Genomic DNA, 25,779 nt, shown 5'->3' with positions numbered 1-25,779 from the left:
AGTCTCCAGGAAATGCATGTAAGTCAATGTAATGTCCCCTGAAGTGATGTATACATGGTGTGTGTGTGTGTGTGTGTGTGTGTGTGTGTGTGTGTGTGTGTGTGTGTGTGTGTGTGGTGTATACACTGCCAAACATGTTTGTCTACAGCTCCGGGAAAAGAGACAACTTCAAATTGTTCTTAAATCTCAATCTCTACATGTATGGCAGCCATTCCATTCAAGCGTATGTTGAATTCCAACACAGAGAAATGTTGTCAGTAGTTTATAGAGTAAAATACATAAATTGTAATTGTACGTAAACACATACATTTAAATAGTAAAACCAGAGAAGTTGATAATGCTGCGGTCGTCTCTTAATTTTTTCCAGAGCTATATGTTATAATTATAAAGCAGCATTCAGAATAAAGCCTTTTTCTATTTTCAGCTGTTTTATTTTTTTCAACATTCATTAGAGGCGATTAAAAGTGGGCCGGATGTTAAAAGCTTGAACTGATACACTGTCCAAAAGGCTCAAACAAGGTATTAACAAGTGGTCAAGTGGTGGAAAGAAAACACTTTATTAAAATGCATATTACCTTCTAGATGTTTGTAATGTTTTTCATTGAGACTTCCAGAGGTTATGATTCACCTCTGCAGCTGTTTTATTCCTGTGTATCACGGGAAAGGAACAATGTAAGGTGTGTTGCAGGCAGAATGTGATCAGGTCGAGTCAATCACGTGTGAACACAATCTGTACAGTGTTCGCATTCATCAGAAAGTTCTGCCCCACTGGCCAAAGACACACACGCCATTATACTCAGCTTCAGCCACCGGTTACTCTACTTCCCCCCCATTGAGACGATGTTGTGTCATTCTCAGCATTTGCATTTTACTTTCCTAAAACAAAAAACATTTCTGTAAATATGAAATGATATGGAAATATACACCGGGAAAATAATATGTTCCAACGCCTGCCCTGCTCCTTTTTATTGGACATGCAAGTCGCTCACTGGGTTATCATGCACACAAAATGTTATCTGATCCCCGAATGACATTCATGAGAGCACATATAATTATGGGATGATGACATAAGGTATGACTGGTCTGATTGTTACACAGATAGTGAGCCCTTTTCTCGCTTTAATACGATGTCCATTAGCACTAAGCGTTGGGACTTATGCCTGGAGTCCACACACTTACAATTGAACAAACAATCAGAACCAGAATCAGAAATACTTTAATAATCCCAGGGGGAAATGTATTTGTTGTGACAGTTGTTCCATTTTAGAATGAATAATATACAATAAAATAAAGAAATCTAAACATAAGAAGTACAAATATGGAAAATATGGAATTACATTTAAAGTAAGATGTATAAACGTAACAAATTAAAGAAATATGTCCCGTAGAGATAAAATACAAATAATAAAATATTATATAAACATCAGAATTCAGCACATTGACTCAGACCAATGTTCTGGTACTTTGGGTGGGAGACATTATTAACATCGCTGCTACAACCCGCTGCTGCAGATACACGCTTTACAGCATCAGGAGGATGCGTCCCAGCTGACCCAGAAAGCGACGCAAGTTCTGGTCCAGGCTCTCGTCACCTCACGCCTAGACTACTGCAATTCCCTCCTGGCTGGTCTACCTGCATGTGCCATCCGACCTCTGCAGCTCATCCAGAATGCAGCGGCTCGTCTGGTCTTCAACCTTCCTAAATTCTCCCACACCACTCCGCTCCTCCGCTCCCTCCACTGGCTTCCGGTAACTGCTAGAATTCACTTCAAGACACTGGTACTTGCGTACCATGCTGCGAATGGATCTGGCCCTCCCTACATCCAGGACATGGTTAAACCGTACACCCCAGCACGTGCACTACGCTCTGCATCAGCCAAACGGCTCGCTGCACCATCGCTGCAAAGGGGACCCAAGTTCCCATCAGCAGAAACACGTGGGTTTGCTATCCTGGCTCCTAAATGGTGGAATGAGCTCCCCACTGACATCAGGACAGCAGAAAACGTACACACCTTCCGGCGCAGACTGAAAACTCATCTCTTTCGACTCCACTTCGAGCGATAGAATTACTAACTAAGAACTGCTAACAGAGCACTTATATACTAATAAAGGGCTGGCTTATCTATAGCCAGTTGAGTGGCACTTGAAAGGTGTGGCTCTATGAAACCTGATGTACTTATATGATTCTGTTTTCTTCAAGGTTGTGTCTTCCTGGTCGAATGTACTTATTGTAAGTCGCTTTGGATAAAAGCGTCAGCTAAATGCAATGTAATGTAATTATCACAGATGATCCGTACCTTGGACAGCATCCTCCTATTATAACACACTATTTCCACAAAAAAATAAACAAATGAGCTAATCTCCCCAAAAATTGTAATAGGACTAAAATGTTAATTCAATAATTAATGACATTTGCTCAAGAATTGATTTCCAACCTACATGATGTATGGTATTCTTTTGCAAATGGACGCTGTAATAAGGTCATGGTCACATTTTGTAAACCAAATGTAACTATTTACAGTAGAATTGCGTGCATGTTTACCGTATGTAAGCTGAAGTGAGTCTAGTTCAGTTGTGTGAACGTGAATGCATGACGTACGTGTCAAACAGTGTGTGTTTGTGTGTGTGTCCTCACATATGTAGGTGTGTGTTCATCATCCCGTGCCACTCCCAGTCTGAGCAGATCGAATGCCTGAGCACGACGGAGCATTACATCAGCGGCACGATTATTTCTGTAACCTGACACAAGCCACACACACACACGCACGTGCGCACACACACACACACACACACACACACACACACACACACACACACACACACACACACACACACACACACACACACACACACACACACACACACACACACACACACACACACACACACAAACTCTCTCCCCCCCGGAGAAGGAAGTGGTGTGTGTCGTTGATTAGGCAGTAAGGAAGCATCCCTCTTCCCTGAGCAGACAGACGCTCCTGCCTGCCATGCAAAGCACAGAGCAGCCACAGACTGATTAGACAGCGGAGCAATAAAAAAAGAGAAGTGAGCCTGACTGGCATGTTAAGTGAGGCCTTTTGGCGCTGGAGTCAAAATAATTATATCACCGTGAAATACTGATGGCTGCTCAGGCGTCAAGCGGATGCGTTAGAAGAGATGTACCGTTTTTCCCAAGCATGCACACAGCCCACAGGGGCGGGATGTTTACCAGCCATTTTTTGAAAATGCACACAGATGGCTTGAGATGTTGGCAAACACATATACATTTTGTGGGAAATTGCAGGTTTACAGCAAAATGTTGGTGCTCTTAAAAAGATAATTCGTTTTTGGATGCCTTTGAATGACCTCTATGACACATCGATAACAAAAATGTCTATTTCCAAATGTTTCAGTCATCCCATTTTATTAATAATAATAATAACTTTATTTATACAGCACTTTTCAAACAAAGTCACAAAGTGCTTAACATGGATTAAGAACAGGCCGTTCAGGCATGCGGTCAAAATTCCCCAAACCCCTTAATATATACAGCGTTTCAACAATAGCAGCAGTAATACAAAAAAAGAAAGTAAAACATGGATGTCGAGTAAAACAGAGTGGTGTCATCATTAGTTAAAAGCTTTAGGGGAGGGGGTGTGTACAGCCTCCTGAGGGTCCGATTGTGGATGTCATGCGAGCAAAATATGGTGAAGAAAGTCTGTCTCAATTAAATCATATTTTAGACTGCACTGTAACTTTTATCCATGTATTTTTCCTTAATGTTTATTTTATTAGCACTGTAACTTTTATCCATGTACTTTTTCTTGTAATGTTTAATTGAACTATTCATATTTTAGACTGCACTGTAACTTTTATCCATGTATTTTTCCTTAATGTTTATTTTATTAGCTTTTCTTTTTTAATGCTTAATGTCTTTCATTTCTTTTTTGTAAAGCACTTTGAATTACCCTGCGTCGAAAAGTGCTATATAAATAAACTTGCCTTGCCTTGCCTTGCCTAATAAAAAGGTGAGTTTTAGGAAGTGATTTCTTCATGTTGCTGGCCTCTACTGCCACGTAAGAACACTTGTTTATGTTATACTTATCATATAATGTCCTCTTTTCTCAGAGAAAATGACACCCCACGACCTGTCGACGCCCCCCTCTCCAGCTCTGGACCCGGAGGAGGTGCGTTTGAGGAAGATGAGCCGCAGGGCGAAGGTCATTCAGGAGCTGGTGCAGACTGAGAAGGACTACCTCACAGACCTGGAGCTGTGCATCAGAGAGGTGGTCCAGCCTCTACGCAACATGCAGGTAGATGATCGGTAGATTTGAGTATACGCCAATGAATACACTGGCCTAATGTGGTATTAGCTCCACTAACCTCCACACAAAAGCAAAGAGAAGATCATTTTAAACAATGATTTCTTTAAAAAATGTAATCTGTAAGATCCAATGTTAATACTCAACTAGCTGCCTGAGGGGAAAAAGTTAATGTTTATCTTCCTTTTTGGTTCTTTTTGACCAACTTCACAATATGACACTGGCTCTGACCTTATTTTTAGCATTTCATTTCATTTAATCGTTTATTTGAACCGGGACAGTGCACATCGATGAACACTTTAAAACAAAACAATGCTTACAAGCGTAAATGAGCCGGATTTTAGCTTTAAGCTAATTTCCTTCCGCGGTCCCCTCACATACAACATAAAAGAACATGACATTTATGTACATAGCAAAAATAAATACATGACTAGCGGGAAGAGCATGAACAGCACATACAAGCATTTACCACATGGCAGTACAATGTAGCAGCTATGATATATAAAGTGCAAGATAAGGTACAAGTGCTACATAAAGTGCAAGAGGAGATACCTCTGTGTTAACGTGCATTTAGCGGTGATTGCACGTCTGGTTGTTTCTCAACCATTCTTTAAGTTGACCTTTAAAACTATTGAGAGTGGGACAATCCCATATCTCAGTTGGGAGGCTATTCCACAAAGAGCTGCTTTTAATGGAGAGGACATTTTGTCCTAAAGTGGTCCGTCTGCGGTGGACTTCACAGTCTCCTCTGGTTTCTGACCTAGTGCATTAACACAAATCATAACAATTACTGATTCAGACACTAAGATCATGAAAATCAATTAAAACTCTGAAATATATGATGGTATAATTAACATTGATGAAATATTCAAAGAAAAAGGGTGGCCAACAGGATAATTATGTTATTGATAAATGGCAACTGACAGTGATTCAGGTCTCCTCATATGCACAGAAAGTGTACTTATATATATTTGTTTTTATTTGCACGTTGTTGGCATATTTTGCATTATGCTGTTGTGCCACATGTATTGTTGACATTTAGTGTTGATTTCTGTTTTGTTCTGTTATAACGCCTTGTGCAGAATGCTTTGGCAACACTATGTTTAAAATGTGGTCATGCCAAAAATCCCCTTTGTATTGTATTGTAGGCTACTTATAGATCATTCTAATTTAGTTTAATTTGCACTTTTTATTTCCTTCTCCTCTGTCAGGTTGTGGATGTAGACCGGCTGTTCACCAACACAGAGACGGTGTGTGAAGTATCTGCAGCTCTTCTTCACAGACTGCATAAGGCCATCGCTGACCCTGATCCCGAGGCGGTCGTCATAGGTAAGGCCATTTCTAACATGATTTTATTGTTTGTTGACTTTCACTGCTCTGGTTGATATTAACAAACAATCTCATATCCCACTTTTAATTGTAGGGGAAATATTCATCCAGGCAAAGGCAGCGTTAGAAGATGTATATAAGATTTACTGTTACCATCATGATGATGCTAACATGTCCCTCAAATCCTATGAAGAAAATGAAGACATTAAGAAACATTTCACCGCATGTGTATTAGCTCTGAAGTAAGTCACTACTTGTATATACTTTCCAAAATATGTATTACTTTTCTCATATTTTAAATATTATTAGTATAATCATGTTGGTGACTGGTTTTTTTTGCATTGTAATTGCAGGAAAATCTACGACCTAGAGTAAGTACTTCTTTATAATGTTGTCACTTAAAATATAACAAGTGACATAAGCTGTCATGAGAAACAGACAGCTTTTCAACTTTGTATTACCTGTCATGTCCAAGTGGTACCTGTCATGTCCAAGGGTTTGGGTTAGGACAGTGTTTCTCAAACTTTTTCATACCAAGGACCACTTAACCAATAAAAAAACACTCGCGGACCACCTAACTCCACAAATATCCAAAACCACATCGTGTTTTACAAATCGCCTGAAAATTGTACAAACAAGTGGCAACATGTGTGATGAAGGTGCTTATCTGGGCTATATCATGCAATCGAAAGTGAAACTTAAGCTCGTTCCATTGCGGAGATATTCCCGCGAGAGTGCGAAAAACTTAAAAAAATGTATTTATTTCAAATGGGAAATGTTACCAATATACTCACGGACCACTAGGGGGCGCTCACGGACCACCAGTGGTCCGCGGACCTCACTTTGAGAAGCACTGGGTTAGGAGGACACACTGTATTTGTTTCTAAACAAACGGCAAACACAGATATAGATAAGATATTTTATTTTGTGTGGTTAGCATCACAGCTACAGCTAGCTGCCTTTCTACTGTTTTATTCCACTCCCTCTTGGCCTAATCGTCCACAGGGCTCTTTTGCCCTTTTGGTAGTTTCCACAGTGAACAATACTTTGGTTGTTCTTCTGCTACCTTGGGATAGCGACTGTAGCTATGTTATCATGGTTCAAAATGCCCTCTGGTAGGCAGTCATGCAGTGTATATCATGTTTTAGTGAAAGGTAAAGCCGACAGAGTTGCATTGTAAAAATAAGATTTATAGGGAACCGATTTTAATGCCGATGATGTCATTATTCGACAGCTGTAACCTTGTGCAATTAACGTTTACTTCACATTAATAATTAAAGCAAATGTTATCTATTGTAACTAATAAATATGTTGTGATATGTTGACTGAATAATTTGTTGACTTGACAGTTGTTTTTGTTGTGATTCAGCCTATTGTTTTATTTTCTGAATCTCTAGAAATAAATAAAGCCAATACACTTTAAGTCATGGAAAAAGAAATGTTTACTTTATACCGTAATCTTTTTGAAGAGGGAAACCCAACCTGCTGAACATGGGTTCACTGCTCATCAAGCCGGTGCAGAGGATCATGAAGTACCCTCTGCTGCTCGGGGAGCTGTGGCACGCCACGCCTCAGGACCACCCGGACCATCAGCCATTGCAGGAAGCCTACACCGCTGCTAAGATCATCAACGTGAACATAAATGAGTTCAAGAGGCGCAAAGATATCGGTGAAATGTCATTAGGGTTCTGATCATTGACGTGTATTTATATAATGTGTGATTTTGCTTCATGTGAGCTCAAATCAGGTCTATGACAAAGCTTTTCAGATGTAGGGCTGGCCGTACACATGCAATGTTGGTTGTTTGAAACTATTTCTGTTCATTCTCAGTTATGAAGTATAAGAGGTCGGATGATGAAGGCACACTGAGGGGGAAACTGAACAAGTTCAACATCCACTCGATCCGGAAGAAAAGCGACAGGTTTGCAGGCTATCTCAAGATCCTCACTGGAGTAGAGCCACAGGTAAAATACTGTCGTTCCCTCCTCACTCACTGCACCACATTTAGTACATGTAATAAAAGTCACGAGGCTTGTTACGTAACTTAACACTTTGCAAGAATATATTTTGTGTCCTAAAGGTAAATTATTTATACACACATTGCTGCTTTTATGAAGTTCTAAGTCTAATCAGATCAGAATCAGAATACCTTTATTAGTCCCACAGAGGGGACATTTGCATCGTTACAGCAGGAAAGAGCCACACACAGCTTAATGTTACCTATGTCAAGAAAAAAGTACTAAGTTATGATATAATAAAAAATATAAAAAATTAAAGTAAAAGAAAATTACTTTCCAAAATACAAATCCTGTAACAGTTCTTAGGATTTAGCAGCCAGGCATATCGCAAGTAGAAACTCAAGATGTAGCATAATGCAAAGGCATATTTGGTATTTATCAACTTTTTAGTCAAGCCCATTTACTCTACTGGCCGTATAGGTGAGAGATGAAGTATTTGACCGAGAGGAGAAGCTGTTCAGGAGTCTGGAGAAGGCTGTGAGGCAGCTGGCCAAGAATGTCCAATTTTACCTGCTGCACATTCAGGTAAGTGCAGATATTAGCATGCCTGACCACAAAGAGTGTGCTCTTTTAAAGTGTCTGATGTGTGTTCTGCAGGAGATGGTATCTGTTGCTGTTCAGAAAGTCCAGGACATGGAGGACATGATTAAGGATCCAAACAAAAATGACATAAACGGCTCATTGCACCATAATGGAAATGACCCTTATAAGCACTTTGTAAGTTTGGCTGTTCTTCACAACAGTGTCATTGGTCTCATTCAGGGTATAGTTAGCCTTCAAATACAGCTCATCTCTTTCATCTCTCAAAATCATGGTCTTGTCTGTCCATGCTTTGCTGTCCTGTTTCCTTCATGACCTCTCATTCACCTTCCAACTGTCCATTTTATTCATCCTCTTCTGCTCTGCCTCTAACCTTCCTACTCGGTCCCTTTATACATTTGCTACCTCCTCTCCCCTACACTCTTTTATCTGTGTATTGCATTGTCACCAGTTCTGAAATAACTATACTTTTGAACACAATTATTTGTGGCAGCTGTTTGCTTTCACGCTGCCTCAAACCAAAGTACATAATAAGATCTCCAAAATAAGTGTATACACAAAGACATGTGTACTCCAAGAAGAAAAACGACAGACGTATCTCGTATGAAAATGGGTCCATTGTGTCAGCTGTAATGAAATGTGATAGATGCTGGACGGGGACAGAACATGTTCACCAAAGAAACTGCACACTATGATAGATGAAGTATGCTTAAGTCTCACAGTAAGCTGAATAACATCAACGTGTTTGCGTGTATGCAAATCTAGCAGCTGCAGTGTTATGTATTCCAGGTTAACTACTACTTGGCAATTAGAGGTGATGCCGCATTCTAAAAACAATACATTTATTACAAACATCATATAAAAGACACAGAAGTACACTGAAAGTACATTTTAACATGTACAGAATGCATAATATGTAATGAAAGAACTTGTACTTGGTGTCTTTCTTCATCTTCTGCTGCCTTTTCGACGTCTTCCTGCAGAAAGACAGTATGGAGCGCTCGGTCCTCGCCCCCCTCTCCTCCCTGCAGGGCATGTTCACAGCCCCACAGAAGCTCATCCAGAAGCGCTATGACAAATTACTGGATTACTGCAGCCGCCTGGAGCGCTCGTCCTCCTTTTCATCCTCATCCTCGTCGTCCCCTACTTCTTCCTCTACTTCGCTGGCGTCAGAAGACCCGCCCGGTCCCGCCAAAAGGGACTATGAAGCCATCAATGCTCTGCTAGTGGAGGAGTTGGAGAGGTTCAACAAGGCAGCCTATCACATCCTGACCAACTGTGTGCTGCACATCGTGACCCTGCTCAGAGGGCTGATGGATCAAATACTACTTCGTGCCCCGTCCATACAGCAGCTACCGGTGAGGGTCCCACGTGTAAACCACATTCAGGTATTATCAAGTCTGTTTTATATTGAAGCTAACATGTGTTTGTCGTTTGAAGGCGCCATTGTCAAACATTACTGAGGTTCAGAACAGCATCATGGATGAGCTGAACAATCTGACTTTTGTCAATGATAACGCTCAGAAGTTGATGGAGCGAAAAGTCAGCTTTGAGAGGCAACGAGACAAGAAAATAACGGTGAGAAAGTTAAAATAATAAACTCTGTATTTTTAAGATCCGTGGTTAGTACACTGATCTGTAAACGTATCATTGATTGCATGTTAAAACTTCGAATATAATTCTCTTTTTGACCAATTACAAGCCAAGAATGAGCAGCTATAAGTATACACAAAAAAGGAAAGAGCTCCAGGCTGTGATTAACTGGGGAACTTGGCAATCCAAAGTCATCATCAATCCCCTAACACTTAAATGTCCACATGTGTAGGTGCACACACACATATATATACACACATATGAGAATGTGCTTGTGCTCGGACATGAAAGTGGCTGTATTTGAAACTCCTACCCCCGGGTGCCTATTACCTCGGCTCACACACAGATAACCAACAACATTCCTACATGTGCCCACACACCGGGCCAACTTCAAATAATTACACTCTTTGTATCCAGGTGCCGGAGGTGCAGCATCAAACCGAGGAACAGCGAGGCTGGCTGCTGGCAGAATATCCAACGAGCCATCTGTACCTGCTGAAGAGGAAGTGTAATGGCTGCCAGGAGCAGGACCTCAGCCTGCTGGAGGGGGAGCTGGTGGCCCTGCTGGAGGACACGGACCCTCTGGGCAGCAGCAGCCGCTGGCTGGTTCACACTGGAGGCAAGTATCTGTAGGTGTACTGTGTGTGTGTGTGTGTGTGTGTGTGTGTGTGTGTGTGTGTGTGTGTGTGTGTGTGTGTGTGTGTGTGTGTGTGTGTGTGTGCAAGAGGACAAAGACCCGTGGGCAGCAGTAGCTCTTAACACATTAAGTTAGTAAGACACACACTGTAATTGAAGTATGGTAGGTCTTTTTTAATACGTATTCCTCTGTGAATACACCTGCATCTATGGCTGTGTACACACACCAAACTTTACTTTCGGAAAGTGACTAGTCAGCACACAAGAATCAGTCCCAGGGGCCCCGGGGTGTCAGTGTTGCCTCTCCGCCTGCCTCTGGAGATGGTTGCCTCACAACAGGCCCTTCTCCATAGCTTGTCTCCATCTTCTCTTTACGAGAGGCACCTGAGATCCCGATGTCTTGTTTGGAACAAACCACTGCACGTTGGAAGCAGTGTTACCTAGAGTACACAGCCTCTCCCGATGGGAATTCGGAAACAAGGACGGAGAGATGACGCCTGCGCGCCTCTGTACTCGGCAATAACAAGTTATTTTTGATAGGCTCTGGAATAAAAGAGTGTGTGCATGTTCTTTCAGCCAAACTACATTCTTCACACACTTGTCTTGTCCTCTGGGATTACTAGCATTCCCAGGGAGCTGTTATTGTTCAGCCTTCTGTTCCGATATCAACACTATGAATATTCTTACATTTACACATTATTCAGTTCACTCGCATGGACTCAACGTTGTGGAGATTATGCTTACAGTCTTAATGTAAGACCCGTACATTAAACACACATTTATCCTCCTGAGATGATTCAAATTATTTTTTCTCAAGCAGCTTTTTTAAATACCAACGTAAAATGTCTTATCGGGTACATTTGTTCTGTAATTGCCTTACTGTTAGTCATTCAAAGGCTGGTTTTACCCAAATTACAAAATGACTGGGGGCAAGATTTGTTGTTAGCTGTCGGGATTCAGTTTCAACAATACATTAAGCACATAAACTTTACCCAGGAGAACGTTCTGAAAAGAGATGCGGTGATGATCTTTCAGTGTATTATGTGTCTCAAGGAGGATATGCATATCTCAAAATATGAACAATTATCTGAACCAACCCTTTGAAATGAACTGTCTCTTTGTGTCACTGATAGGTTCACAGGGCTACGTGTACTCCACCTTCCTGAAGCAGTACAACCCTCTGAGGGATTCCCAGAGGAAAAGCAAGATGGCCAGAGAGCAGCAGCAGCAGCAGCAGCCGGCGGCCATGGTGGACGAGGACTTTGACGACATCAGCCTCTTCGTGTCGGGCGGCAGCAGCAGCAGCCTGCGCAGCTTCAACCTGAACACCACCGACAGCGGCAGCCTGCGCAGCTTCAACCTGAACACCACCGACAGCGGCTCCACCCTCTCCGGGTTACAGGGGGAGTCAGAGAGTCCCGAGGACCTGGAGGACAGCTCGGACGCAGAGGCTCAGCAGGTGTGTGGGGTAGCATGAGTGTGTTTTTCATTTTCAGTTATTGCAGTGCTTAGAACTAAAGCAATTGAAATAAACAGTCTTGTTCCTGCTAATTGTGGCTTCTCATATTGAGGATAGATAAGTTCAGGTATCTCAATTCATCAACAGTTGCATAAAAACCACATACCTCAAGCCCATGTGCATAAATGTGCAACAATCTTTGAAATAAACTAAAAGTATGAAGGAAAATAAGGGACAAAACTAAAAATACTTTAACCCCCACACACCATTAACCTCATTATAATAATACAAATAACAGCTCAGCAAGCCAAGTAACTTTAACTGCCTCTAAGTGTCTCCTTATATGAGACTCCACCTGTACAAAATAAGGGTTATTCTTTCTAATGGCCATTAAACTGAGGTGAGCAGTTACAGGCTGGAGGAGCAGGGGCTCACTGTCGGCCCACTTGATAGCTTTACAGCGGCTGTCCAGCTCACATTGATTTTAATTGGGTACAAAGCATTAAATGATGACAGCACCGTCACCCTGGCTTCAAAGCTAAGGCTTTAAAACCTTTGTGGTCAAGTCTTCATCATCTAATATGACTCCAATCTTCATAACATGACAGTTATTGGTTTTGAAATGTAAAATGTTGACAAAGGTCAGGAGACTAGCTTGTAACCAATACACATTAGGACTGGTGGTAATAAAATACCCATGTGGAAAAGCTGATAAACAGTGCCACCTTCTGGATTTAAAGGTGGATACACTTCATGTATTTCATCATTCCAAATAAAGATTTACTACAGTTTAATTTGTGTATAGAAAAAACAACTATTGCCGTCACATTTTTCAAACAGTAAACGTTTTTTCCCCAGACTTGACCTAATGCATGTGTTTTGCCACAGTTCTATGCTGTGTATGCGTTTCAGGCGCGCTGTGACCAGGAGCTGACCCTGCAGGAGTACCAGCACGTCCGCATCCTGAAGTTCTCGGACCTGGGAGGCAATAAGGACTGGTGGTTAGCTGAGGCTAACGGACAGAAAGGATACGTCCCTGCTAACTACCTTGGCAGGATGTCCTATGCATAAGAAGGAAGAGAATCCATGAAGAAAACCAACCTGTGGCAATTAAAACAAACATGTTTACAGTTTAAAGAAATAATGAAATAGCTGAAAAACATGTCGCATTACTGCTTTGTAAGAGTCACATTATCTATGTCTCATACCAACAGTGTTGATGTTCAGCCTCGAGAAGCTCGTATGAGCTCAGCAATAGGACTTGACCTATAATCTGTGATGAATATAAATAATGGTAGGAAAACACAAGGCACTGTGCCGAGCACTTTTTCTACTTCAGTGTTGTAGAGTTTATATCAACATGAAGTGATTTATACATGAAGTTAATCTTAAATGTGAATTGATTTACAGATGAAGTAAATGTTATATGTGAAATGAAGTATATATATATATATTTAATGTGAATGTAAAATGAAGAAATCTATCGTCATGGTTTATATTTGAACAATTGTCTGTAATAAATATGATCTGTTCTCCACTTGTCCCGCAGAACATAATGATTCAAGAACACAACGAGTCATAGCTGCTGTCAGTTTATAAGAAGAGATTTATTGACGTTTGTGATAAAAAGTGACACTTTTAAACGGTTAAACTAGTTATGACAAATAAGTACAATCCAGTAGCATTAACACAAAGTAAGTTCAAGTATTTGACTGGATGGTGTAACTCAAGTACAAATGATATTTTGAAACAAACGGAAAGATCCGGCACTTATCCACATTGTTTAAACGTTTATTTTCTACTCCCTCCCACCTTCAGTTCCCTCAACTCATTTCTTCAGCTTCTTCTGCGCTGCTTTCTTCTTCACCTGTTGTAACCGTTTCATGGCGTTAAGCTGGGACTCTTGGGACGTCGGTGCTTTCTCCCCTGGAGCAGCCTTCGACCCGTTCCCATTGTTCCCGTTACCTCCTCCGTTATTTCCCCCGTTCCCTGCTCCGCTGCTGCCGGGGGAGCTGGACCCCGACGCAGGAGACCCTTTGGCTGGGCCCTCACCGCTGGATGAGCGATTCAGCGGCTGCTTACCCAGAGTCAGGGGGGGCGGAGGTTTAAGAGGCGCCGCACTAGAGCCGTTTCCATTGCCGCTCCCGGGTGTTTTTGCACTCCCAAGCCCCGATTTGGCTCCTGCTAGCCCAGACAGCCCGACAGCTTTCTGGCTGGAGGGAGTGGTCAGGGTCTTGTGGCTCCCACTTGGACCAGAGGACCCCAGTTTGGAGCTGGCAGGAAGAGATGGGCCCGTTTTGGCGCCAAACGCAGCCCACCCTGTGAGACCGCTGCCTGCCGTGGAGGAGCTGCTGTTGGCCGGGTTGGCCGATGTTGTGGACGCCTGCAATTATAAACAGCACAATTATCACAGTGCAACCGAAATGTGCAGAGCCTTATATTTCATTGTTGTATTTCTATAATAATATTGAAAGTTATGTAATTGAGACTTTAAGATGATACCAAAATTACAGAAGTCAAACACTAAAAAAATATATGATTTATTAAAAGATGAAAGTACTCAATAAAGCCTTTGGGCCCGTGGGAATACTTGAAATCTCAAAATTAAGGTAAGGAAATATTTTATCTTAACCATAGGTAATTTACCCCTTTGAGGCAAGAGGAAAATACCAACTTAATTGATGTAAAGACGGAGCTTTGTTATCTCTTCTACTACTAGGTTACCAAGAAATACGTGTAGGGCCACCGTGAAAAAGGAGCCTTGCTTGACTAGTTGATGGATCAAAAAAGGCCATAATCAGTGATAATTATTTAACCCACACCTTCACTTCGGTTCTTTTGAAGGCCTGGAAGGAGCTGGCTGTGTCCGGCTTGGCTTTCAGCTCCGTCTTTTTCACCAGTGTGTCTTTTACAACGGGCGCTGAGGATGCAGATGCAGGGGACGGCTTCTGAGCAGGCTTTGATGCCTAGTGGACAAACAAATACAGCTCGTTACAAACGGAAGAAAAACCTATTCAGAAACTACTAATACGATTGTGCACCGATTAGTCACATTAAAAAGCACATAATGAGGTAGACGACAAAATATTATTTATGTTCCTTACCATACGCTTCATCTGCCTGGTGCAGCGGGCACAATACCACACGAGGCGTGGATCGTTCACTTCCTTGTCGGTCACTTGGGGCTTGTGACAGTCCTGGTGGTACAGGTTATGGCACTCCTGGCACTCCACCAACTGGTTTCCCATGGTCACTGTCATTTGCCTTTTGTATTTAAAACACAAAATCAACATTTGAATGTGTATTGAACAGCATGTTATTACCGAGGTTTAACTGTCCATGCTGAAAGATCAATTTACAACACTGCAATTATTGTATTTGCGAATAATTAAGATGTACCTGCAAACCACACACGCCAGACCCATCTCCATGGCAAAGTCATCGGCATTGGTCTCATCGTAGTCGTTTATGTTTGGCAGAAGGTCTTTGCTGGTTTGAACGGTAATCGGAGAAGAGCGATTCTCCTGTTTCTCCAAACGAGGCTTTTTCGGAGGGTCCACTTCCGCCAATTCAACCCTGACCTGTTTGTCAGTCAGACAAAAAGAGGCATCAGTGCCATACGTAATGAAAACATCATGGCCTTGTAGCCACCTTGTGTATTAGTATACCGTGGGCATGCTTGTCTTTATTTATTCCATACCTTCTCAGCAGGTCTCTTCTCTGCCTCCTTCTTGCTCTTTTCGGAGCTGGATTTGCTACTGCTACTGCTGCTGCTGGAGGAGGAAGAGCTGGAGGAGGACTTGGAGTCCTGTTTACTTAAGCTCAGTTTTGACACAGACCCCTTGGACACTTCTATATCCTGGGGACACAACATGAGAATACAGAATGGTTAGCATTCTGTTTTAGAAAATATATACCAAATCAATTAGAAGAGAAATGCACAATATCAACAGGACATATCATGATAAAATCGAAATGAAATGCTTACCTTTTGTAATGAACGGTAAGACGAGTCACTTCCTCTTGAAAGGGATTCATCGAGTAAAGCTTTGAGTTTCTCAATGGAGTCTTTACTCTTGGAGTGTAGGTAGCCGAGTCCCTTTAGGAAGATGGGATCCAGCTCCAGACTGACCGGTCCAGCCATAGTCAGAACTGTGAAATATAAAATAATATTAGTTGTTTAGGGTTAAGCAATCTATTTATCAATACCATTGCTGAGGAAGATAAGTAAGGTCACACAAATGACAGATTTCTGAAATATAAAAAGACAGAACAACAGCTGTAGCTGCCATTTCTTTTCTAAATCCTTCATCCCTTCTGCACTCAAACTTTTAAATTCTTGAAAAGGCTTTTAACTTGATTATTTATTTATTATTGTGATGCTTTGAACTATTTATAGTGTATTATTATAATTATCCACATCTGTGCTCCCGGGTGTATCTGTGTGTTTTCTTCTTGTATGTTCCTGCCTGTGTTCATGACATAAGCTGCTGCTCATAACCAATTGCCCCTTGCGGGATTAATAAAGTTGTTGATTGATTGATTTAGGTATTGCAGTGTTAGCTTGGACTGACACTTAACCTGGCTGAGAGCTTCAGGATTATTAACAGTCAAAAAACAACAACATATTGATTCAAAGAACAACTGATTTTAAAGAGACATTTGCTACAGTCTTTACAACACAGCACCACAGTGTAAACAAAAGGCTTCTTACATAGAGAGCCTCTTAATTGGAATTACTTAATGCATGATTTTTGTGTTAGTAAATGTCTCATTCAGTGTAGCCTCACCCAACCTAGTCTGTGTCATGTGATGTAACCACTGTTTTTGTAGTTGGGATATGTGCACTCATGACCATAATTACTTCACAGATCTAAACTGAAATCAGAGGAGATGAGGGTAGAAAGAGGGAAAGGCCACAGTGAGCCCTGAAGAGATGGAAAAACAGGGTTGATCAGGATTGTTGCGTTCACTATGATGTTTAAATAACACCTTTGTGATGCACTGTGTTGTCGGATCTAACCGGGACCGATAGGTTGACATCACATGTATTTATTGTCCTGAATAAAAGAAAAACAAACCTTGAAATGGTGTACATTTGGTTAAACGCAGAGCACAGGAGCTAAAGTTACCCTCCCCGTCAGATGTCAGTTATAAAACCAAATACACGTTATAATTTAAATTAAATTACGTTACCTCAGTCTGCTCCTTTTACCCGATATGTTATTGTTAATGTTAACGGTTGGGCAACACTTCCTACATGAGAAACAGCCGGGGCGGGCGCAACCGCTTAATATGTCCGGAATCAACAGGGGCGGAACCTTACCCAGAAACAAAAGTTATCTAACGTTACGCTCTACGTGCTATGTGCAATAGTGTATGTAGGAAGAGAACAATTCATGTAGCTGACATATGTCTTCTTTCTTATTAATATAGCGCCTTGATTGGTAAATATCGGGAAGAAGCCGGGACTGGCGCAACTGCTAAATATGTCCGGAATCTACTGGCGCGGAACCTAGCTTGAAACTCCTTAACACATGTGATATAACTTTACACTCTACGTGCTATGTGTTGTAATAAACCATGCATATATTAAACTATTTTAATATGGCATTTTGATTTGTATGCATACGTTAATTAGTATTAATTCGTAAGTTCCGATAGCAGACAGGTGATGGCGCTGTGGTGCTATCCTAGCTTTAGTTTAAGGAAAGAAGAAGCACACCACAGGAAGTAAAAATACCAACGTGCTTTTATTTTGATATCCGAAATTAATTCCCCTTGCTGAAGCTGTTGTAAGTATCTCTTAATGACATTTGTTCGGCCGTATCAATCGATCAATGGTATTTCCGCTAACATGTTCTTGCTGCCATTGTTACTGATTGTCAGAGGAGGTTTCATTAACTTTGAAGAATAATGAACTCCTCCAGGCTGCATGTGCACTCATTTGGTCAAAATGTAACAAATGCATACCTCTTTACAATGTTATATTAGATTGATGCTGTTTTACAAACATAAATTGTCTTGTGGGTAATCCATACAATACAAGTATTAACATCCAATCATTGTATATAGTAGCAGGCAGTCCATGCCCCGGAGGGACGTGACTAAGATAGCTTGTAAAAACTGTGCACCCCCATCTCCTGCTCTCCACTCATTCCAGCAACTACACACTAACCAAAGGTCTAACACAAGACACAGGACAACATCAGCAAGAGATAAAGATACAGACATCTTTAACAGAGCATAACAATTATAACTAAGGAGGGTCACTATTAGTGTTGTAAAACTTAAAAGTCTTTGCTGTGTCCTGGCTCAGAAATGGTTGTACATTGATATCATGGATGTATAAGATATCAGGACGGCAGAAAGTTTACTCGTCTTCTGTCACAGATTTAAAAAAACATTTTCTACTGCAAATTGGCCAATATAAAAAAATGAATTATTTCTCTATGCAGCATTCAGAAAAGTGTGGCTTTTTTTAATGCCATGCAGCAGCACTTATAAATGTTTGGCTTATTGAAAACTGATGATCTTGCAGAACGTTTGCTCTTTTAAGTTCGTATCTTCATGGTTAATTTAATTTAGTGTATGTTGCTTTGGATTAAAGTGTCAGCTAAATGAAATGAGATGTAGTAACCTTTCTGAACCACTTAATGAACCATTCCTGTTGTATCGACTGGCATCTATACAAAGCCACTAACCCATACTGTTCCCTCTTTTTGACCCCACAGTATTATTTACCATGAAGCACACAGAAGCCCTTTATCTAGAAGTTTCCTACCAAAATGAAGAGCCATGTCTTCCTTTGCACACCTCCATCACCCTGTTTCTCCTGTCCTACTGCGAGTGCAAGTATTTCAAAGTCTTCCTGGTCTTCACTAAACCTGAAAGCTCCCAGTCCCTGAAGAGTCGGCTGCCAGAGGGTTTGGACGTGTCTCACATTCAAAGAGAGGACTTGCCCCTGTTGGTGAGGGGCTGCCGTCTGCCTGCTGCTCTGGATGAATCCGGGATGCTCTGCAAGGCCGGGCTGGCGGTGGTTCTGAGGCACATCATCAACAACACACTGGAGGCGGACCCTTCCAGAAAGGATGTGTTGGCTCTGCTGGGATTCAAGAAGACCTGTCTGAAGGCCTGTGCTGAGGTGAGAGGCGAGCAGGGACACACATGGCCTAAACACAAGTCCATAACATCGGTTTACACTTAGCATGGTCATAGTGGGGATTCCAGCAAAACCTGGCCTACTTTATTGAGAACTACATTACCCTTTTAAACTGAACAACACTCACTCAATGTCTGCAGGGGTACAGCAACATCATGACAACACTACTGCTGACTCCAGATTTCATTTATGTATTTATTTAAACAAGGACCATGCATACAAATACACTAATCTCAGACAAGAGTATGGAATCGGTCACACATTGATTGATTTAAATTGAACACAGGGGCTAAGGTTTTTGATAGGATAGTCTAATTAGCAGATACTTAATTATATGTGTTACAAATATCCCTAGAAAGTATCTTCATCAGAAGACCGCCTCCATTTCTTTAAATTAGATTTGTATTTACTTTGTTTCGCTGTAGTAGACCACACAGAACATGATTTGGGTCGATTGGATTTATTTCAGTTTCAGCATGTCCATTAGGCTCTGGGTTAGTGTCAGCAGCTTTCTACTTTGATGGACATCATTTTCATTTCATTTTTATTTGTTCCGTTCATGGTATGCAAATCTGAAAGTATAATAATCGTTAACAAAACATGTCTCTATAAACACACCATTGATCGAAAAGGAGCAGGAAGAAGAACAAAAACTCTTTTATTACCTTCCCCTTTCTAAAAAAAAAAATAGAAATAGATGGTCTGTCCTTCATATTTCTTTTTCACTGACAAAGGTATTCACAGCCAAACATAACAGTATCTTAGGATAATAAGAGAAACACAAACAAATACTTATTTCCCACTTCACAGTTAACGGAAAGAAAAGAAAAAAACAGCAACACCAAAACATCACATGTACAAGGAAAAGTGCAACACCCTCACCTGAGTCCTACTAGAAGGTGGCAAAATAATAATAATAATAATAATAATAAGGCCTACAAATGAAGAACAGACATCACATCAAAGACTACAGACATATTTACCAATGGAGTCCCAGGGTACATAAACGTATTCACATTCCGCTTCATATAGTCCCATCTTTCTTAATGTATACAATTTCTTTAACTGAAAAATACATATACAATTCTTTAACTCCTTCTGTTGAGAAGTCCACAATTTTACACCAACCACCGAAATACATATTTGCTTTAGAGTGTATTTCAATATAACATGTCACAATAAAAAACAGTTAAGTTTAGTTTGTTGTGCTCTTTTAAAGACACTACTGTATTTGACCGTAAAACATATTTTCTTTCCCGCCTTAAAGGTGAGCAAGTGGACCAGACTGTGTGAAATTGGCATTCCCTCTGCTGTTGAAGAACACCTCAAAGACCCCACAAATGAATCGGAGCAGCTGCCTCTCTCCATCCTCACCCTGGAGCGAAGGCTGCCAGCGCCGGTCAAGGTCCACAATGATGACAAGATACGGAGGCAGAAGCTCCAAGAGCAGAGAAGGAATGAGAAGAACGAGTCCCCTGCAGGGAACTCAAACTCTGAGTCCGAGCCGGTCCAACCCCCTCTGGTCGGAGATGAACTTGAGCTCAGAGCAGCTTTGGCCAAACTGTCCGTGGATTCAGTTCCCAAGGCGACCACCAGAGAGAGCTGTGAGATCAGGAAAGTGAAGACCCCACACCTGCCTCTGCTGCAGCATGTGTTTGCTGAAGGACTGTACTTCACTCTGACGGATGTGGTGCTGCTGCCATGCATCCATCAATACCTGGTAAGGGCCTTGGAGTTTATGATTCATGGTGTCGTCAGTATTGAATCTTTTTGGTTAAGAACCTTGTTCCTTTTTCTGCCTCGAGTATCGCAATATTTACATTCTTAAATCCACACGTCAATGCCCTTTTAATGTTGGTTAAAATAGCTATATCTGTTGTATTATTCTTCCACTTTCAATGCACTGACACCCTGTGAACTTGATAACTTTTACTGTAAGCAAAATACAATTATTGTGCCGTGGGCAATCAAGTGTAGCCGTGCAAGGAGTTGTCTTTCAAACACAGTAGCACACATTTCACCGCATAAATAAATATATCGTGACATTCAGGCTACCCTTATGTGTGTTTACTGACTTATTAAAGCCTTTATTATGATGATTGGCAGAATTATGCATAACTTTGAGCTCGGGTCAGGTTGAGCAGGCAGTGCACCCAAATGTTTTCAGATCCATCCAGGCAGAAAGTTGAGTGAAGAAGACTCGCTGCTTCACACTTGGCACAGGTTGAGCTCTCAGAGGTGGTCCAGGGAGACACCTGGCACACAGTGATAACAGTGAAGGGAGGCTTTCTATTTATATGCAGCAGGTTGATAATGCATTTCCATGACTTTCCTTTGGGTACCTTTTTTGTTTAGGTAGGTGACCGTAGAGTGATAAGTTAAATAAAAATACTGCAAGCTTCAAAAAAATCCTTTTCTGTTTATTCATCACACAAAATAATGCATATTTTACAAGTTGGCAGGACTAATCTAATACAAATCCGAATTGGGATTATTGCCACGGAGATTTCACATGCAAGGAATTTGCTTTCGTGACCAGGGATGCATAAATACACATAGTGAGTAACATGTTTTATGGGGCAAACTATACAAGTATTACAAAAACTATAGCTTTATCAAAACTATTGTGCACATCTATATTATGATTTAAAAAAAGTTTTTCTATAAATATATACTTTCTATTATATATACATACATATATATATATATATATATATATATACTGTAAGTAATTTTCTTAGTGTTTATTCATGTGTGATGTCTTTTTACATGCTGCTGTAATGAAAAAGTATACAGATTTAGGATTTAAAAAAGTATATTTAATATAAAAATGTTTTTAAAAGTCCAACATTTTTCTCGAAATGTATTCAAATGGACATGACAAATCACTATAAACATTTTAAATGAAAGTGGAGGAGCTGCACAGGTTTTAAAAAGTGTAGTGGTAATTACTCTCTGCAGCAGCAACCATGGAGTGTCGCAGCTATTTAGTGAAACGTATATCGTTATTGATCAGGAATGCTGCACTGTCAGGCCCTTCAGTGGGTCTCCACCTCCATTTCACCCTTCAGCCGCCCTCAAACTGTTCCTCGACTGGGTATGAACTGAAGTTCTCACAATGAGGCTTTTAGTAGTCAGCTGTGCTCCACTGGTTTCCAGTTTCACACTCAGCCTAGCGTGTCTCCTCTCAGCGGCCATCACTGTCCACGACACACGACGGACGCTTTCCACTGCAGCCACGGCGGCCTCTCCCTCTGTGTTCCTCTTTCTCTGTCTCGTTCTTCCACACACAGTTGCCCACGGTGACCGGCGCCTCTGATCAGGTTTGTGTCTTTACCCTCCCCACCTGCCAACGCTGCTTCAAGTGTGCTGACTGCCGGCCCCTCGTGTCCTCCCGTCCCCCATCTGTGACGAGTGAATCCTGGTGGAACCTGACATAACGCTCCACTGGAGATGTCAGATGAGTCACTTAATCAATATCTCCTTGTTTTTTCTCTCTGACAGTGTTCCCTCCAAGCCCACGCTGCGAGCCTCCTGCATCAGATCCCCCACCTGCTGCGATGGTACAGTCGTGTTCAGGAGGTACCCGGGGTCCTTCGCGCAGCAAAGGCCTGTGGGATTGCTTTGTGCACCCCCCGGCTTCCCACGTCCAGCGCCCCAGGGCCTTCAGCAGAGAGCCACCCTCCGAGCCTATTGGACCAGGAAGAAGATCAGGAGAAGACCAAGCAGCCTCCCTTCATCGGTGGCCCCAGACCCACCATGACTAAACTCAAAGTAAAGAATTACAATTTGTTACTTATTCCTCATCATGTTTTACCTGCCTGGTCATTTACTCACACACTTCTGTTAGTTTGAAGATGTCTCCCAGTGTTCCTCTGCACCACCTGGTTGTTAGCTATTATCCCCGTCATTGCATGTGCCCATTTTCTGCTGATTGCGCCTTCAAGAGAGTAGCTCTTAGTTAGTGTTTCTGCTTTTGGCATTCCTTCTCAATTGTCCATTCCTTCCTCTTTCTGTCAGTGCTCAAGTGCTTCTAGTCTCGCACATGTTAAGTGTTTGGCTGCTTGTCTGTACACTTGGTTTTCTTCTCACAGGGCTTGTTTTTAATGTGTTGATCAGTAAAGACAACAAAAGCAATCCGTCTTAAAAGAATAATAGAATCTGTTTACATCAACAGTATTGTGCTGCCATTATAAAATGCAGTACTATCAGCACTTTCAGCCTATCCTCATTTCAGGTGCAATGAAACCAATGAATCCAGTCTCAAACTAAACAAAGTGTTATAGCCAGACCCAGTCATTTATGTAATGGCCCAACTTCTTAGCGTAAAGAGACACAATGGCACACGGTAGTAGCATCAAATGTCCAAACTACTACAATGCAGTTCCCTCAGGTAGCATTGGTAAGACGTACACACTCAGTCCCACACAGTTATAGCGTTCTTAGCTCCACAGCAAACACTGCGCCTGCAACATTTTTTTCCTGCTAGCTTTTCCAGAAGGAGATAAGCGGGCCCAGCTGTTTTTAAAAGGAGAAAGTCTCCTCAGCCCTGACTAACCTCTCACTGCTAAGCCTTCAAACTGTTCTCTTGGCTTTGTCACAATGCTCTCTCAGCAGAGATATGTCTGTGATTTCCTGCCGGCAAAGTGTCTACAACAACATGCCTTTTAAGTGGCGGGAAGAGATGACGAAGAGAAAGCCGTATTTGGAGAGTTTGAGTGAGGAGCTGGGTGGTCAGGATGGGATGTGCTATGCTACCGGATTAAATTCAGCTCGTGCACAAATGACAGTTTGCATGGCAGGTTGAAATCAGGCATTAAAACGGGAAGGAATGTGCGCACACACACACACACACACACACACACACACACACACACACACACACACACACACACACACACACACACACACACACACAATGGCCACCATTCTTTCATAGCCTAGAGGGATTACAAGGATGGCTGCATGTCGCCACCATCATGTCTGCACTGCAGCTGTTGTCTTGGCCTATGTGTGTGTGTGTGTGTGTGTGTGTGTGTGTGTGTGTGTGTGTGTGTTCGCATATGTCATATTTGACTGTGTGCGTCCCGGGGCAAGTACATGGAGACAGAGCGCTCTGCCGTCTCACGCCGTGACACGCGATCCTTCACTGCTGCTAACCAGAGGCACCGGGCTCATCCGGCCTCTCGCTCCGAAATAAAAATGGCTCGTAAACTCCCCTCTTTTCTCACTTCAGTTAACGCACGCTGATGCATGCCAGTCAAACGGCCTGCTCAATGAGCTGTGTACACACAACCTGTGATCAGAATGTAAACAAAAGAGTAACCCTGCTACCAAGACCCGATTGCTTCTGTCACTGACGGTGATTAATGGTTCTTTAAATGCCGTTTGTAACGTTTGACAAAAATTCAATCTGTGAAAGCAGTAAAATTCGAGGGTGGTCTAGAGGAAAAGGGATAGTGAGTTAACAGGAGTCCAAATTCAGGGACATCTGGGGTTTTCTGTTGGCAAGTTAAGTCAATTTATATAGCCCACTATCACAAATGTGCCCCAGGCGGCTTTACAATCGGTACAGTTTACGACTCCCTCCGTCTTTTTCTATTTCACTTTTGGATAAACCCCCAAACACATTTGAATAGGGCAAAAACACTGGAAGGGAACTTGGGGAAGAGCAACTGGGGAGGGATGCCTCTCGATAAAATGAACCCTTATTGATCTCCGTAATAAAATTCAGGTGTTGAAGCAGCGACAGGAAAATGATTGAAACACAGGATAGGACAGGGAAGAGTTCATACAAGGACAAATAACAATCAAATTTAGATTCAACTGTTTATATTTATACAACTATAAGTTAGGGCTGCTCGATTATGGCAAAAATAATAATCTCGATTTATTTAGGTCAATAATTGATATCACGATTATTAAAAACGATTATCCATTTACTTTGAAAACATCAATTTATTGGAGAAAAAACATTTGAACAGTATGTTTTTAACAGTTGATTACCCTGAACTTTAAGCATAATTCAACTGAAAATACAATTTAAAAAATATATATATATAAAAAAAAAGTAATAATAAAAAAAAAAAATCGTTTTATGTCAATTACGTTGTTTTCGTAATCGTTGCAAGCCATAATCGTAATTGCAATTAAAATAAGATTAATTGAGCAGCCCTTATAAGTATTGATATATATAAATGTCTGTATGCGAGTGCAACTCTTAATTAGGTACACACATACAGGTTGTTGTGCTTTTAAGTATTTTGTGGGGGTAAAGCCTTGATTGTGGAGCCTGATGGATACTGGTACAAAGGACAGCCATACGTGCATTAGATGTGGAGTGTACAGCATAAACCAACATAAATAATTCAGTATATAGACGATCCAAATGGCAAAACGATACATATGTATATGAAAATGTGTCCAGGAGGAGGTAAAGCATGAGTCTGAGCCACAGAACCCCCTCTCTGTCATGAGACATGGAAGGACGGCAGACTACACAAACAGACAAGAAGCTACACTGAAGCCCATCATTCACACGGATCGGAGACACAAACCCGGGGAGGAGCGAAGAGGCAGAGTGTTTGCAGAAAGCGGCTCAGAGGAAAGCCAGTGTCCCAGAAACGGGGATTACTGAAAGTCTGTCCCTTGGAAACTTGTGCTAAAACTAACCAGCTGTGTGGCACAATACTCACTGCTTTTAGTCCTCAGTGGGGCATACATTTGGCCATTATTCGCCAT

General features: G+C 41.6%; 3 protein-coding genes across 5 annotated transcripts in view; 2 read left to right on the top strand and 1 right to left on the bottom strand.

The window, feature by feature from the left end:
• The window catches only part of arhgef38 (Rho guanine nucleotide exchange factor (GEF) 38), a 17,273-nt gene extending 3,914 nt beyond the window's left edge, over positions 1-13,359 (top strand). The window contains exons 2-14 of one of the 2 annotated variants that reach the window (XM_034087232.1): positions 4,108-4,292; positions 5,513-5,630; positions 5,725-5,872; positions 5,984-6,001; positions 7,100-7,299; positions 7,461-7,594; positions 8,069-8,173; positions 8,246-8,365; positions 9,172-9,546; positions 9,629-9,766; positions 10,199-10,400; positions 11,551-11,876; positions 12,765-13,359. In XM_034087232.1, the coding sequence (XP_033943123.1) occupies positions 4,108-4,292; positions 5,513-5,630; positions 5,725-5,872; positions 5,984-6,001; positions 7,100-7,299; positions 7,461-7,594; positions 8,069-8,173; positions 8,246-8,365; positions 9,172-9,546; positions 9,629-9,766; positions 10,199-10,400; positions 11,551-11,876; positions 12,765-12,947 (2,252 nt within the window). In that variant the 3' untranslated portion in view covers positions 12,948-13,359. Of the gene's footprint in view, positions 1-4,107; positions 4,293-5,512; positions 5,631-5,724; positions 5,877-5,983; positions 6,002-7,099; positions 7,300-7,460; positions 7,595-8,068; positions 8,174-8,245; positions 8,366-9,171; positions 9,547-9,628; positions 9,767-10,198; positions 10,401-11,550; positions 11,877-12,764 lie in introns of those variants that run through there. The other variant, XM_034087241.1, reaches the window with a different exon arrangement.
• A 103-nt stretch (positions 13,360-13,462) lies between these two features.
• ints12 (integrator complex subunit 12) lies at positions 13,463-17,159 on the bottom strand. 2 transcript variants are annotated; one of them, XM_034092970.1, is made up of 8 exons: positions 17,073-17,151; positions 16,869-16,936; positions 15,865-16,028; positions 15,577-15,735; positions 15,276-15,457; positions 14,981-15,140; positions 14,699-14,842; positions 13,463-14,259 (listed from the first exon to the last, which is right to left on the bottom strand). In XM_034092970.1, the coding sequence occupies exons 3-8, from the start codon at positions 16,018-16,020 to the stop codon at positions 13,705-13,707; spliced, it is 1,356 nt and encodes a 451-aa protein (XP_033948861.1). In that variant the 5' UTR covers positions 16,021-16,028; positions 16,869-16,936; positions 17,073-17,151; the 3' UTR covers positions 13,463-13,704. The 2 variants fall into 2 exon arrangements, with proteins under 2 accessions (XP_033948861.1, XP_033948855.1); XM_034092964.1 differs by lacking the exon at positions 16,869-16,936 and having other exon boundaries at positions 17,073-17,159.
• Positions 17,160-17,559: 400 nt separating this feature from the next.
• Positions 17,560-25,779, top strand: part of gstcd (glutathione S-transferase, C-terminal domain containing) — a 67,639-nt gene continuing 59,419 nt past the window's right edge. The window contains exons 1-4 of the mRNA XM_034087219.2: positions 17,560-17,671; positions 18,611-19,020; positions 20,306-20,758; positions 22,543-22,812. Coding sequence (XP_033943110.1) covers positions 18,622-19,020; positions 20,306-20,758; positions 22,543-22,812 — 1,122 coding nt within the window. The 5' untranslated portion in view covers positions 17,560-17,671; positions 18,611-18,621. The remainder of the gene's footprint in view (positions 17,672-18,610; positions 19,021-20,305; positions 20,759-22,542; positions 22,813-25,779) is intronic.

This window comes from Pseudochaenichthys georgianus, chromosome 1 (genome assembly GCF_902827115.2).
Source record: "Pseudochaenichthys georgianus chromosome 1, fPseGeo1.2, whole genome shotgun sequence".
NCBI classification, from domain to species: domain Eukaryota; kingdom Metazoa; phylum Chordata; class Actinopteri; order Perciformes; family Channichthyidae; genus Pseudochaenichthys; species Pseudochaenichthys georgianus.
Note: the sequence above shows the minus strand (reverse complement) of the source record. Positions and strands in the feature narration are given on the sequence as shown.